The following is a 17,077-nucleotide window of genomic DNA, read 5'->3' as shown; positions in this document are numbered from 1 at the left end:
CGATTAATAAATACACACAATTCCCGCGGGAGATTGAATGCGCAGAGAGTCTCTCTCTCTCTGCTGCTGCTGTGTTATATAACTCGCGTAATTTTCTATATCCTTATACATATACTCTTTTCTCTCATCTTTCCATTTCACCATCGCTCAACTTTTCCGGAGTATTATATATACAAATATGGAGGGAAATCAATACGCAGTTGCACACAGCTTTCATGTATTTATATACAGAAGAGGTTTGATCTAAATACGTAGTCACATTTGCATATCCAAAAGTTCGTTCGTTCAGAAGGTGCTGAGAATTGTTATAATAGCTGGACGCTATGTATTAGAAATACGTGTGTTATTGACAGTTGAATGCTGTTATAGCCCACGAGAGACAGTTGAATTTCCAGAGAAATCGATCACATAATAGGATAAAACATTTATAATACCCCGCATTTCCAGGAATGCATTAGATATATTGCGGAGGAGTGGGCGGGAGGAGATAGCTAGATCTGTATAATATGATATATCTTGATGCTGGATGCGATCAACTTGTCATCGCTGATGGCCGTGTGGTTTCCATCGATAAATACACGCACATGCAAATATACATTTAATATAATTCATCTATTTGATCTATAACGGACTCGATTTTTTCCTGTTGGCCATGGGATGACTGGGATGTCCATGGGAAAGGGTCCGATTGGTGCATGTAAAAGTCAATACCTGGGAGAGAGAGAGTCCAGTCATGTGAAAAGGGCCAAAAGTGAGCGGTGAGGGGGGGGGGGACCAACGGAAAAATGGCCCATCACAGAAAAAGGAGAGAGAGGGAACATAATGATGTCTTTTGTGTAGCTATAGCCCCGGCTGATGGCCGTGAAAGAGCTATAGAGCGCAGTGCATTATTAACCCCTGGTGGCTGGCCAACAATATGTCAAAGAGTATAGAGAGAGATGGTCCCCCCCTCATCTATACTCCTGGCCAAAAGAAAAAAAGAAAAAAAGGGTTATAGCCAATCAGTCAAAGGTCAATCACGCAGAGTGTAGAGCAATAGAAAATAGGAACTGTGTGAGAAAGAGCCGAGTTGACAGCAATAATAACAGCAGAAGGCGCTAAAAGGTTCCTGGCTGGCCCTACACTCCTATAGGCTGTATAGATGTACATATAGGAGCAAATGTGTGTTGTAGCCTACATCTAACGATTCCCACTTTGGCTCTTATTAGCGCTCGTTTTATTCCCTCGCTGACTGCTATGCTCTGTGTGGATTGTATTATTCGCCTTTGATGAAAGCCAACCAATAGCAATAAATAGGAAACTGGACTTCTGGTGCGCTTATAGATGGAAACAAAGAATGTACGTGTTCCGTTTCCGGTTAGAATTGTCGCTCAATATTTATTTTTAGACATTCAAATAATGTATAATAATCCTTGATAGAACGCGAATTTTCTACCGTTTTCTAACGGCGGATTGCTGGCCATTAAATGTCGAAATGTTTTGTACAGGTTTTGTACTGGTGTAAAAATATCCAAATGGCCGTTCGATGAGAGTCTACATAAATACAATGCAGACATGTCTGCCTCTAATATAGACCAACTATAATAATAGACGTACCTCAAAGTGGACATACATTCACAGTTGATAACACAATGGAGAGATGATAACTGTTGTGTCAAAATGGATGTGGCATATTTTGTTCTGCTGGATATAGGCGACAGATATTAGAGATATTCGGTAATAGACGCAACCAATAATAATACGACACACAAAAAAAATCTATATTTATTTATTATTGATATACGGGTTTGTTTGGACACGTGCAGACATTTTCGTTTCCTCTCTGTGTCTGTTATTCACTGGTGTTCGACGAGCGTGTCCGATTGAAAAGGGAAGAAGAACAAAAATTTGACAACAATTGAAACTCGAGTCGGAAATGTTCGACTATATTAGAGCGGCGGCTGCTGAGAGTGTTGTGTATATATAGACCTTTAAAGAACGTGTCGAACCGTCAAAGCTGCCACAATATTTGGTTTTTGGATTGGTGATGGTATACCGAAAATAGAGCGAAAAGATCCGACGCGGTTCAAGCAGCAGAGGCGTCGAATCTACAATTCGACACTCGAACACACAAATAGTATCAAGTATAGACGCTATGCATATACAGTTGAATGGAAATAGTGTAGGGAATAATATAAAAGAAGAGAAGAAGAATGGAAAAGAAAAGAGAATCTAAATTGGTTCAATAAAAACGGCGGTAGAGTGCCATAATCTCCTGGGCGATTCAAAAATCGGAGAGATAAAAATTGTACAATAGATTTACTTTATAGGAAGATCCAACAGATATATCCTCTCTCCGTATTTTAATAATAAAAGGTGCTAAAAAAAGGATCTTGTACGCGAATTTTCAAATGTACAGCAGCTATACGTCGTAGAGAAATTCAGGAATTTCAAAAATTCTTTTGGGTTATTCGATATAATCTGCACCGGATTTTTGCGATGATTATTAGCAGCATGGAACATCCAGCAACGGGGGGTATATAAATCATTCCAATGTGTGTGTAGACTCTACATGCTCCTGTTTTACATACATGGTCAGCATCTCTTTTGAATTTTTGGTTCGTCCAGCAATTGTCCAAATGGCTTATCAAATCTAATATGGAAAAAAGGAATTGAAATATCCGCGGAGGTATTTCTCCTCTCCATTCTGTGTAGGCCTATATAGCCAATGGCACAGCAACTCTCCTTTGGCTATACACACACACACTCTATACACGAGCATGTATAGAGGCACAAAAGAGCTATATAGGCCCAGCAGCAGCGGTGGGCTTTTCTTTTCCAAATGTATGTGGCCGTCCTTTTTATTTCGCTCTAAGGCGCGTTGAAGAGGAAAATATAATGAAAACAGACAAGGGCGATGACAATAGATCAAGTGTTAAGAGACTTGCTGAACTCTCTCCCTTCAATATATATTCCGTTTTTCTTCTTTCTCTTATCGCACCGTGTGTCTGTGTATGGAGGCTCACAAATCAATGGTGACAGATCGTAGTACCACAGAAGAAGAGAGCTAGAGGGATTTGTCGACCATCAACAGGACGAGCTTTCTATCTCTATCTTTTCCTTTTTTTTCTTTTTCTTTCTGAGGCTCCTTGTCAATCGTTGCAATTGAGGCTAGAGGTGTGAAAATCGAGCCGATTGGCCCCATTCACACGACACCTACAAGAGATGGGCCTCCCTTTTCTATACGGAACATCACTTTCCCGCTCGAATTTCAAAACTCGCGTTTCCTATCTGGGCTAATAATCATCGGAACCAATTAAGTTCAATCAAACGGTAAAACCACGCCCTTCATAATAATACTACAGCACCTATATAAATTATGATTAGGGCGGATAGATCGATCGATTTGTTTCCTATCAACTGTTATATGTTTAGAATACAGCGGAAATATTGTGTTTATAGTATTGTCTAGACAGGGGAAATCGAATCAGCTCGGCAGTCTGAAAAGGCGAAAACTCTCAGAAAATTCCAGACAATTTCGGCGTCAAATCCCGATCGAATCATCGGATATCCTCCGTGAATTTTTATACAAATTTAAAAACATGAAAGCAGATCATGTAAAAAAAAGTTGCATGTTTGACTGTGTGTGTATACAAGCGGCAAAAAGCTCCCCACAACAGCACAGCAGAAGGACAAGTTCCAGTTACTTTTCCACCCCATCCATCCCAAAAAAAAGAGAAGAGGAACGAAATCAAATCGATGAAAGAGGCTCTATAGTGTATAGAGCAACTGTCAGCTAGGGATGAATAATATAAAAAAAATATATATAAAAAGTGTCCCCCTTTTGATCGGAGAATTGAATTGCAACTGCTATACAATAAACATATACACAGTCAACTGCTTTTTCCCAGCACACAGCAGAGAGAGGATATGGTCGTCCCCTGTCACTATGTATATGCTCTCCCTTGTGCTGTGTGACAAGTTTTGGGGGGCTAAATATATATATACGGTCGATGATGTTGAGCTGATGGGGTTTTCTCTTCTTTAAAGACCCCCTTCATCATCAGGGAGCCATCATCACCTTTTGAATTTGGCGCGTTGACCTGCGATCGACGGGAGGTCAAGTTGAGAAGATAATACCCCAGGGAAACCCACAATGTTGTGCCTGCTGGCACACACGGGGACCCAATTGAGTCGTCCCCTTTTCAATTCGACAAATTTTTCGACCAGATTGGATAGAGTGTGTTTTGATAGGTTCCCAACTGTTTACACGATCGGCTGACAATGGGATTCTATGGCATTTATGTATATATGGGGATGGAACGACCATTTAACCAGTTAACCGGTCATAAAAGGAAGAAGATTATAGCCGAGCAAGTGTGAGAGAAATGGACCCCCTGTCAAGTCTTTTCTGCTCTGCGGGATTCCTTCTATTTTCTCCACAAATTTATTTACATTCAAAAGTTCCAGTACATGTGCCTTTTATAGAATAATATTATATTTATAGACCTGCTGGATGTTTCCAGATGTTGTACAACATAGTAATTGTTAATAAATAGAAAATGTCTTCTTCATTCAACCTATAGCTACTATACCCCTTTTTCTTCATTGTGTTTGAATTTCATTTTTTAATTGAGTCGTTTGTCAAAATCTCGCCCACTAAGAGGATTAGAAGCACCCAACCCCGAAGGTGCGATAAGCCCCAGCAGTAGGTATGTAGCCCCCCACCCGTCACATTAAAAATTTTACCTTTTAGCAGAATCAGCAGGCAGCCCCATCACTTCATAAACGTCCATCCGATACAATCAAACTATTTGTGAATATTTGTCTATCAAAGAAATCAGAGTATGGCCTATGGTGGTTATTCGATAGTTATTTAAATACTACGAACCGGATATTATCAGCTCCAATCACAATATTCAATAATTTAATCCTTTTAAGATAATTGGGAGATAGTATATAAAAACGAATATAAGATCCTGTTTTAATCAAAAGAGGATATTATAACTCTCGCCAGTTCGTGTTATATTCCACCTTATTAGTGGGCCAGGCTCAAAATGTTTGGGTTGGTGGACATACAATTGTTTGCATGGGCCAAAGAAGAAAAAAAAGGGATGATCCTCTTGTAATCCTTCAAGGAAAGAGGGAAAAAGATGCTGCTTGTATTTTTATTTTTATTTTTTCTTATTCCTTCCTGTGTATTTCAGCATCAACCACGGGTCGGATACGCCCTTCCTCGTGTCAAACATCATCGAAAGCTTTTTTGTTTTGTTTCCCTTTTTTAACTGAAAAGAATAAATACAAAAACCAAAGTTGCCATTTAAGCGACGTGAGAGATGAAGAAGAAGAAGAAAATGGAAGAATAAAGAAAGTGAGAGAGAGAGAGAAAGATTGTTGGTAGAGAAAAGGAAAGATAAAAAAAGGGGGAATATAATGACAACAAAGAAAAAACGGAGAGCCTAATCAACACAAAACACATCAGCAGTATATAGGTAGGTAGGTAGGGGCCCAGGTGTTTTCTTTGAGTTTCCACTCCTCCCTCCCCTTTTATATTTTGTGTGTTCCGTTTGATTTGTCATTTTTTTTAAAATAAAATAAAATAATTTTTTTTTTCTTATGGGCTGGAGGAAATAGAAGAAGAAAGCCCTGTCAAAAGGTTTGACAGCTCAGCGAATGCACATATTTGAAAAAATATTGACACCAACAAGTGACAAGCAGCTACACACACACACATCCATCCAGCAGCAGCTTTCTCCTCTTTTTACATGGATGTGTCATATGTCTTCCGGAACGCGGGTCCTATCTCTTAATAAGGCCTACATGCATGTCGAAATATGAAAAAAACCAATTGTGTGTGTACACACACACAGATACAAAACAATGGCATTATTGCACAGTTGCACAGCTGAAAGCCGGACACATTTTCCTATAGCTATGTTCGATAAATAGATTTGAAAAAAAAACTATTTTCTGGCACTGATTGGACCTCGAGATATTATTATTTAGGCGTACATCATTTGTTTGATGGTGAGAAAATAAAATACCTGACACATATTTCTGGTTAAATGTGTCGGGTTAATGAATTTAATTGGACGGTTATAAGATTTTGATCGTTTTGTATTTGATTATGCGTTGATTGTGAAAAGGAAATCGATGTCTCTAATGTATAAACAGCGGCAAATCAGGGCAACTATGCGCCAGCGGAGTAGTTCCGTTTCTTTCATTTTTCTCTGGCTTTTATGTACTGCGCAGCAGCAGCGGCAGCAGCCGGATGTCGAGTTATTCTCGCGTCAACGGGTCGTGAATCAACGTCTAATCGATTACATTATACACAGCCCTAGCCCGCGATCCTCCAGCAGCTCTAATACATCTACCGTAGGCTACGTATATACATAGTTTCCTGTGCTGCCGCCGTAATGTTCCCGATTGAGGGGAAAACGTTGCCCAGGTTCGTTCAACCGTCACTGATTATCCTTTTTTTCTTTTTGCCTAAATCATTCCCCTTTATCAAATTGAACCGACATACAACGAGAGTCGATGCCTACATACCGAAATAAAAATATTTTCCTATTTTGATTTTCCTTATTCTAAAAATGGGAATGTTGATGAACGGCGGCGTTTTGAATAATATACACAAGAAAGAATCTGCGCAACCGCCCCTTTTCAGACTGTGTATGCCCAGTGTATTTTAAAATAAATGCGATATTATATAACGCCCCCTCTTATTCTCCATCTCTATGGGTTTACATACACAGCAGCAGCAGCACAGCACATCCCGTAGAAAAACTCGGATCTATACATAAAAGAATAAAAACCTCGATGTAATAACCATCAAAGAGAAGCTAATCGAAATCAAAAAAAAAGAAGAAGGAATCTACAAAGATGTTGCTGAGCTTTTACGTCAAAGATATAGAGAGTCTCCTTGCTGATGCCTGTGAAAGGAGCTTATTGCATAATAACACAACGTTCGTCGCGACCGGCGACGACACACAATAGCCGATCCACCGGCCGGCCATCCTATCTATGGTACATTATAATATAATACGGCGTGTCGTGTAATTGGATTTGACCGAAAAGGGGGTGGTGGAGATAAGAAAAAAAGAGGAGAAAGTTGGCGACATAACCCTCCCACTCGCCCGTCTATAACAATAAAAAAATGTGTAGTAAATAAATACACACACACACACACACACAAGGAGGTATATAACTACATGAAATAATGTTTGAGAGGGGGGGTGGATATGCATGTATAGAATGCGCGGCATCACCATTTTTATTTTTCAAAGGAAAAGAAAAAAAAATGATAAGATGAAGGGGGTGATTTGTTGTGTAACGATGTGCTGCTGTGATGGCGGCCCTTGATGGACAAATGACACCGTCGGCCGTTTTGTATTGCGCGCGGTTCACCGCGATATGATTACAGGGCCTCGTCTAATATCTCTTTTATTCGACATCTTCTATTTTCATAGTATGTAGTGCTGTATGTGTGTGTATCGACGCTCATCACAGATACACACTCTGCGTGTGTGTCCTCAAATTATTTGAAAATTTCCGTTTCATTTTCTTATTTTATGCGGTGGGAACTGGCAAGAAAAAGAATTCAGGCATTTGTGTGTCTATTTATATCATTACGTCGATTTTATCGCTAATGGCATTCCGATGAAATTCCAATAATTCAAAGCAACATTTGAATTAAAATAAAAATGATAATTCTTTTGCTTTAATAAAAAATAAAAATAAAAGCGACCGGAGCAATTTTAGTCGAGTTATTTCATATTACTGAAATCGAAGGGATGATGTAAGAAAACAACAAATCAGAGGCAGCAGATGTGCCGCATAAAGTGGGAGGAGTCTCATCTATAGCTATAGACGTTGCAGCGTTGCGCGTCTGGTGATGTTTTGTTGTTGTAATATTTTTTCTCTCTCATCCATCGCCGGAGCGTTGATTTCCCGCTTACATTCGGTCCTGGAAGAAAAATAAAAATAAAACCGACAGCAAACAATAATGGGCGATGGGCGGAGTTCGGTGTGCAATATAAGAATCTCTCCCCCCGGAAAAATAAAAAAAATAAAATAAAAAAAAGAGAATCAAAGCGGATGGTTATGTGGATGTGTGTCGAGTGTGCGGGAGCTGCCAATGGGAGAGGGCCGACGATGGCCACGATGGGAGGAGCTGGCAGCCGATCCGACCAATCCGCTGCACCGGATTGAGCCGGGCCCTGGCTGATATGTATTTTGATTTTGTTAGATTCATGCGTGTACATGGATAGGCCCAGCCCACCAAGAGCTCGGGCGCTCTGCCCCGCACAGCTCCGCTACTCAACACACACACAGACAGAGACACACAGCACAAACAAATAAAGATGCTGTTTGCCACTGTTGGATGCTGAATTCCCCCGTTGGACGTTGACAAACCAAGAGCTCTTCTTTTTTGGCTCTCCCATTTTATTTTTCAATCAGTCCCAGTCCCAGTCCAGCAGCAGCACTCAGGCCCCCGTTCAGCAACACAATTCCGTTTAGACATTTCAATTTTGGTTTCCGGAAGAAAAAAAGGTGATTTTAATTTTTAGATCGGGTGAAACTGGGAAAAGCCGATCGAGTGTGTCAGGCAAGCGAAAATTCGATTGGACAGTGTGTCATGAGTAGTGCCGAGTCGCCAACGAACCGAATGCCTCAGCTGGGCCCCCTTATTCCGCCGCTCAATTTCTCGTTCAAAAGCGAATCCAGCAGTAACAACAACAACAACAACGCCAACATGTCGTCGACTTCGCCGGCCTCCGTTTCGGCTTCTTCCGTCGTCGTTTCCTCGTCGGCCCTGGCCGCCGCCGTCACTAATCATCCGCACGTCAATCTCCAGCAGCAGCAGCAGCCGAATCCGGCGGCGCTGGATCAGTACCGCATCCAGCTCTACAATTACGCCATGGCCGAGCGATTGCGCTTCGCCGGAGTCGGCCATCCGGCAGCCGCTTTCATGAACCCTTACGCCGGACAGGTAGCCGCCGCCGCCGCACTCTCCGCCCAGCTGGGCAGCAGAAATTCCGCCAACAATTCCGCACCCGCCAACAATCCATCAGCTCCAGGTCAACAACAACAGCAACAACACCAATCCACCGATTTGAGTTCATTTTTCTTCACCTACGCGGCGGCCAAGTTCCAGCAACAACAACAGCAACAACAGCAGCAACAACAACAACAGCACTGCGATCCCCGGCTGTTCCACCATCACCAGCAATCGGCCGCCGCTGCCCTGATGCGCGGAGGTCATCCGGGCGGAATGGTGGGCCTGGCGGAAGAGCCTAAACCTCAGCACAGTTACATCGGCCTGATCGCCATGGCCATCCTGGGCTCGCCGGACAAGAAGCTGGTCCTCAGCGACATCTACCAGTACATCCTGGACAATTACGCTTACTTCCGGTCCAGGGGCCCTGGCTGGCGCAACAGCATCCGCCACAATTTGTCGCTCAACGACTGTTTCATCAAGGCCGGCCGGAGCGCCAACGGCAAGGGCCACTACTGGGCCATCCATCCGGCCAACATCGAGGACTTCACCAAGGGCGATTTCCGGCGGCGCAAAGCCCAGCGCAAGGTCCGCAAGCACATGGGACTGGCCGTCGACGAGGAGGACTCACCGACGCCGCCGCCGTCGCCCGTCACGGCCCATCACGTGGCCGCCTCGCTGGCCGCCGGATGGGGCCTCCATCACCACCACCACCATGGCCACCACCACGGGGTGGAGGCCCTGGGCGGCGGAATGCATCCGCAGCATCACCACCGCAATCTCATGATGGAGCACCACCACTCGGTCCTGATGATGGCCGCTGCGGCCGCTGCATCCGCCGCACCCATTCCGCACATGACGTCGCTGTCACCATCGGCTTCGTCCGACGACGGCCAGCAGCAGGTCGGCAACAATCACCACCAGCACCGGCAGCAGCAGCAGTCTCATCCGCCCGGAATTGTAGGGTCATCGGCTCCGGCCCGGAAGCGTTTGTTCGACGTGGCCAGTCTGCTGGGCCGGAATGATCATCCGCAACCGACCCGTCACGAGGAACAGCACGTCATGGCCGGTGAGCGCCAGAGGCAAACGGATGAAGAGGAGGAACGCAGTTCCGGCGCCGGAAGCAGTCAGAGTCACGAAGAAGAGGATGCCGGAAGGCGGAACGATAATAAGCGGATCAAGATCGAGCTGGATGAAGATGTGGATGTGGTGAGCGAAGACTCGGAGGAGGACGATCACCTCCGCCGGTTGGGCTCGACCAGTCCGCCGCAGACCCACAATCTTTCCGGCGACGTCGATCCGGCCAAATCGTTGGCCTCTAGTCCGGCCGTTCCGTCGTCGCCCATCGCGGCGGCGGCTGCTGCGGCTGCTGCTGCTGCGGCCGCCGCTGCCGCCGGATTGTGGCGCTTCCACCAACCGACCAGCAACGGAGGAAGCGGAATACTCCAGCAGCAGCCGATATCCAGCGCCGGATCGCTGCGGCTTCCGCTGATTGGGCCTCACCGGCTCATCAACAACAACGGCCACCATTTCAGCCACCACCAGCAGCAGGCGGCGGCCTACCTGCACCAGCAGCAGCTCTCGTCCGGCAGCACTCCGCTCAATCATTCCGTGCCTTCCGGCATGGAGCAGTTGACCAAATATTACGAGCAAGTGGCCGAGGTGATGCGGATCAACTGCCTGCAGCAGCAGCAGCAACAACAACAATTGCAACAACTCCAACAGCAACGCGATTCGACCTCGTCGGCAGCCGGACCCAAAAATTCCGCCGCCAGTTTGACGGCCAAACATTAAGAAGAAACAATTGAATTTTAGATTTGATTCAACGGTATTTCACACGGATCGATGATTGATTGTTGTGTTTTATTGACTGTAAATTGGTGTTGTGTCATTTAATATATTTCGTCAGTTCCTCGTCATTCGAATTTCGAATCACAATTTTCATTCCAGAAAAAAAAAAGAAAAATTAACAAAAAACAATTCAACAATTTCTAAAATTCGATGTTTTTCGATTGCAACATAAAAACAAAAAAATATAAAAATTCGCGCATATATACAAATCTAAATCGTGTGTATTTTGTCATGTGTCATTGTAAAGATAATTTGAGTGTCTACACATTTCTCCAGTCGAGTGAAATAAAATTCAAATGAAAAAAATGATTCCCATTCATTTCAAATATTGTTTTTAAATTTCGAATTTGGCGCCCTATCTTTGCATACCATCTCTCGCACATCCGAGAATGTTTGACTATAGATTTGGCAGAAAAAATTCGGACAATCCGCGACTTAACACGATTTACACACACACACACATTCTCAAAAGCGGATTAAGAGAAAATACTATAGGCTGATTGATCGATACAAATGTGTCGTCGTACATTCCATTTCGATTTCTTTTGTTTCCGAAATGTAGATTTTTGCGGGTTTATCTTTTTCGCCCATTGATCAAAAAAACTATTTGTGTTCTGGCTGCTATGGGCAGATCTCCCGCAGCGCGTCAAAATCCAGCGCGCGGATGGGACGATGTCTATAGAGGAGGGGTGAACAAGACATTGGCGCTCGAGCGGAAACGTCGAAGAGTCGGTCCCACACACACACAAGAGTCGATGGCCTACAACACCAACCCCAAATTCAATGGCAGAATAGATGTAGTACGGTACATATAGGAACGCGTTGACACGGAATGAAGAGGACCTTGTATATAGCCTAGTCGTTTTTATATCTCTATACACATGTTATCATTATTTTGTGTGTGTGGCGCGTAGATTAAAAGACCTATAGGACCCTATAATCTTTTTTTCTCTCTTTATTTTTTCACTGGTGATGGCTTTCAAATAGAAATGAAAAGGAGAGCAAGTATAGTACACACACACACACACGGGCTATTGAACATTGATCAAAAGCCCCTCCCAGCAACGTCGCGCTATACCCTCGGCTATACCGATGGATGTGTTGTAGTGTACACACAGTCAGTGGGCATGGCGGACAAGACACAATAGACTTGTTAATGGAGTGCCGGCCGGTTAATGTTATTATTCTTTTATATTGTATTATTTAGATGTCTATATGGGCGAGATGTGATTCTCTATTTATAGGTTCGATTGGTCGCCGGAGAGTAGAGCAGCAGCAGCAGCTAGCAGCAGCAGCGCGTGCGGACCCTTAATCGTTTCCGGCTTTTGACGCTGGAGGACACATATAGGAGCCGGACAATGGCCCGCCGTGATGATAACATATCTAAACCAACTCGTCCAACATCTTTAGATAGAAGATATATAGGCCTGTGTGCCTGAGAGACTCTTGACGGATAGGCCTTCGTTTATTTTATTTTATTTTTTTTTCTTGTCTCGTTTGATTTAAGTGGCGCGCCAAATTCGAATTTGATCTCCGGCGGGGCGTGCGGATTTAATTGGGTCCAACACAACCAGCAGCCGAGCCTAGGAGCACGTTAGTCACGCTCGTTGGATACGCTACAATTGTATATACATAGGACAGCAGCAGCGCGCGCCCAGCACTCTTAACGCCCAATCGAATCTAACGTGGGTGGGAAAAAAAGTTGGCTCCTCTATAATACCAAGGACCAGATGAAAATCAAGCGTTCACAACTCATCGAAAAGTTTGATACGGTCCCCCCCAACTTGCGTACAACCAACGGCTGGAAACGATTCCTGGTTGCCGGACAGAACCGTAGTAGATTTCAACGTCAAAATTGAATTTAAATGTCTAAATAGAGATGATGAAGGCTATATAGGCCGTTTAGACATTTTCTCTCTCCTTTCATGGGAGGGAGGTGCTATAGTGTATTGGCTGTGGGATATTCATACCTTACGCGATACACTTATAGATTTTTTCTTGAGCGTTTGGGGCTGTTGACTGTCACGGATCTATACACGGCCAACAGCGTTCGAGTGGAAAGGAATATATCTAAGAGAGCCGGGCCAGCGCAGCAGAGAATAAGAGAGAGAGAGCGTTGACTTTTTGTATACACATATTAGATTTTTTCTTTTTTCTTTGTAGTACCTTTTCTCTCTTGTGCGCGGACCAACAACGCGCGGTAATGTAGACGCTGTTGGAATTCCTCTTCTGTCCGTCTGGTGAAACCGCCCCTAACACACACACACACACAACAAAGTAGAGATATACACACACACCTTTCTGTGATCCCTCCCCTCTCTCAGTGTGTGTGTGTGCAGTAGAGGCCCCTTTTTGGCTGGATATTCTCACCCGGCAGTTAACAGGGTCACAGACGAGGTGCGCACGTTAACACAGGCGACCGACGTCGTCGATGGACTTCTCTATTGATTTATTTGTTGATTTCCCACGCACTTTTATGTCAACTGTCAGTTCTCGTCTAGAGATATACTACAGAGATATAGCCGACAGCTATTAGATCTATTAGGCTGGAGGTGTAGTGTAAGATGTTGCACAGAGTCAATAAAAATAAAATAAAAACCCAAACAGCCAACAGCTAATGGCTCTGATGTATAACCCCGGGATAATTCTTTATTCATTTTTAATCGGCCGATATAAATCTAGACGTGAAATATTTTTAATTAGATCTTGTTGATTCGATACGTGTACGGTTATTCGTATGGGGAAAAAAATGAAACGGGGTTCTCCAGCTGGCCAAATATAAAATGGCGACGGAGAAAAAAAAAGAACCGAAATTTTTATTTTCTAACCCACGCACAGGACAGCACACAGCACTTGTATTTCCAAGCGCGGGCTTGGCCGGCTCATCTCTGTTTGAACAGCTCGACAGTCTACTCTCTCACCTACTTTACCTGGTGTGATGTGTACGTGTGTGTGTCTATATTCGTACATATACACATCAAAGTTGTGTGTCCGTCTGTACCGTACATATATAGATGAGAGCCGGCAGTTGGATATTTAGTTTCATCGTCGTATTGATTTAATATTTATCCGTTTTTTTTTATTTTCTTATTTGTCGAACAGTTTGCGTCACCAGTTTCCGTCCCAGACCTCATTTCTATGTCTGCAAAACCTTCTGGCTCATATATATCTGCCCCTGTTATTACTAATCCACATTTATATTGATATCGACAGACCAGACCAACTGCTGGCCGGTATATTGACTCTTCTATATTATATCCACTGCCCACACACGAATTGTCTTGCATCGGATTGCGTGTCGGAAATTCGATTAATATTCGTTGGTCGGAAAAAATGTCTAAACGGTGGGACATTTTTACCATCAGACATGTCCAGAAAATAGGCGAGCTATGCGGGGTCTTTTATTTGTTTTTAAAAAATGATGGGCATAAAAGAAAGAAATAAGAAGAAGAAGAAGAAGAGGAGGACCAAAACTCAAATATTAGTCAGCGCCGGAATGCCTAGCTCTTATATCCCAACCTTTTGTGTGTATATATATGTGCTCTCTCTGTTGATGTTGCTGCTGTGTTCTTCACACACATACAAAAAAAAACGTATTTTTTTCTTCTACAAGACACAAATTTTTTGTTTCTTCCGTGTGTACTGTTAGATTGGTTCTTTTAGCCCCCCAGCAGAAAATATGCTGGATGGAAAAATAACTATAGTGCTTTTATTTTATTTATTTATTTATTTTCAACTTTCTCTAGCTGTTTGGTTTTTGAACAGACACAAGTGGAGACATAGTTGAAATATTTTCTTGTCGGCGTACTACGTACCGTATATTATGTCCACCCTCTCCGTATCAGAAACTCTTTGATTCTTTCTGCTGTGGAGTGCGTCTGTCTGTGCGCGGATGGCAGGGCGCTATAGTTGGTTGACACAAGCCGGGCTGGGTTATTTGACACGTGAACCCGGGGGTGATGACTGGGCGCTAAATTGCTGCTGGTTAAAAAATAAAAGACACAAAAATGTCCAAACGCATCGCAGACGCAATCGAAGAGATGGAACGTGACTCTGATTACCAATTGGCAATTAGGCCTATTTTGACGAGAAGAAATCGGCTAATTTATTCTACGCCTGCATATGTGGATAGATGCGGCTGTATGCAAATATACGCAGTGCTGCGCTATAGAATGGGGTTTTAAATTCATGGGAATAAGCCATGCAAATGAGTTTGTGGGTCTACTTATAAACCGCGGGAATAGTATATTTTCAAAAAATGGTTGCTGCTGCTAGCCCGGTGACTGGCACACGCCCATCATCATCGGCGGTTCCATTTAGTCCCCCTACAGTCCTACACGTCTAAATCCGTTAGGAACCGGCGAAGAAATAAAAAGAGCAAAAAGGGGGGGGGGGACACACAACACAAAAATTGCTGTTGGGATGACAACACAACTCAAGCCAATTGATTGAAAATTCGATTGTCAATAGGCCACAGCACATCAGCAACGTTTTATAAGCTGCTCCGATCTACCCCCTAACCACAACGACGCATTTTAGACGGCCCGCGAGAGCGCGCTGCTCGATTATTGATGATTTGATTATTATTCAGAGCTCCCAGCAATTCGAATTTCCTCGCATAAGCTGGTTGTAATAATATGCAGCAGTCCGTCATTCATTCGGATTATTACCGACCGAAACGGTTGTCATTTGAGGGACACGACGAAGAACCCCGGGCCCGAAATTTTGTCCTTTTTTATGAGCATATCGGCCCAATTTGTGACTTTTTCTTTTCCCTGTGCGTGTTGCATTCAAAACGGCCCACCATTTTTCTATAAGATCTGTCGATTGTGCGGCGGATGCAAATCGAGTCGTCTCTTCTATTCTTTTGATGCTCCTGTATTTTCTTCAATTTTTTCTTAGATATTTCGCCTCTGGTTAGGGTATAAAAAAGGGGCCAATTTTGTGGGGTTTTACTGCTGCCCTTCTAGTGTTGACTTCTGCTGCCGCATTCAGCAGCAGCCAGAGCTCGAGCCCAGCAAGTTGATTTGTAGCAAGCAGCATATACATTTATGTAGATCGGTGCATACACAAGAGAGAGAGGTCGTATATATCCAGCGGTGCTGGTGGTGTTGTCTATTATGTAATATTATGGGCGGCAAGTCCAAGCCGCCGCGGTCTAGATAGCATTTTCGCTTGAATAGATCTATTTTATTTCTACATAGTACGATAGATAGATAGATTCACGAGCAGCAGCATTGAAATATATAAGCGGTGCCGAATTATTCAAATTTCAACCGGATCGCCTGTTGGAAAATAATAGAGCTTCCCTCGTCCCTTTGTATATCATTGTTAGATAGTTGAGAGACCCAAGACGTAACTCTGCGCCTTATATACATATAGAAGCCCCCGCGATGTAACTTTTTCCAAGAATGGACTTTTATTCTTGATTTTCTTTTATTTTTATGGCTTTATTTTAAATCAAAAGAAATCGTTCTGTTTTTCCAGGCAGCAGCCATCTTATACATTCATCTTTGATTCTCTACGGCTTATATATTTCAATATTATTGCGGCCACATATATCGATTATATTGTGGAAGGGCAAAAAAAGATTGACAATTTCACGTGATGTAACTCTATGGAAATGCTATCGCTAACTTTTACGTCACCATTCAAAATCCCAAAATGTCGTACAAAAAGTCTAACCAAATTGTTTAATTCAATCAGAAATTTAAAAAAAATCAACTAATTTAAGGTGTGCCCCTATTTTTGTTATTGCGGTTATTGTTGCGTGCAACTGACAAGTTGCTGGCTACTGACTGTCGACGATATAATTCCGGCTGGCCGGTTGTGTGCGGATGTAATAGTGTAATACATTTATAAAATAGCGCGACCGTGCGGTGATAATAAGAGATGCGGAAAAAAAGGAACGGATTAAAGTCATGATAGCTAGTCTCCCCGTGAACGTGTACACATACACATGTGTATAGCGTGTCATGCGATACCGAAAAAGGAGGGGACCCAGGACCCACAGCACACAGCAGTGTATAGCCAGAAGGTGGGCGTGTGTTATTGCCGGCCGACTAAATCCGCAGATGTTGTTTTATACATTTCTAGAATAGATAGACATATACCTAGCGCCGCATATTTCTCTGTCAAGATTAGCCACAATATGTGGGTAATGTCTTTATGATCGTGTATAGAGGTTAGAGCTGTAAACACATCGGGGCCTATATAGAATTGTATATGTGCTGGGCATCAGCACGAGCG

At 43.4% G+C, this 17,077-nt stretch overlaps 1 protein-coding gene across 1 annotated transcript; it reads left to right on the top strand.

Annotated features, from left to right (window-relative positions):
• The first annotated feature begins 8,370 nt into the window (after positions 1-8,370).
• On the top strand, positions 8,371-10,776 carry LOC124190518 (box A-binding factor-like). Its single transcript, XM_046583215.1, has one exon. It carries the CDS (start codon positions 8,618-8,620, stop codon positions 10,769-10,771), a length of 2,154 nt encoding a protein of 717 aa, XP_046439171.1. The 5' UTR covers positions 8,371-8,617; the 3' UTR covers positions 10,772-10,776.
• Positions 10,777-17,077: the final 6,301 nt, after the last annotated feature.

The sequence above is a fragment of the Daphnia pulex genome, chromosome 3 (genome assembly GCF_021134715.1).
Source record: "Daphnia pulex isolate KAP4 chromosome 3, ASM2113471v1".
Lineage (NCBI taxonomy): Eukaryota > Metazoa > Arthropoda > Branchiopoda > Diplostraca > Daphniidae > Daphnia > Daphnia pulex.
Note: the sequence above shows the minus strand (reverse complement) of the source record. Positions and strands in the feature narration are given on the sequence as shown.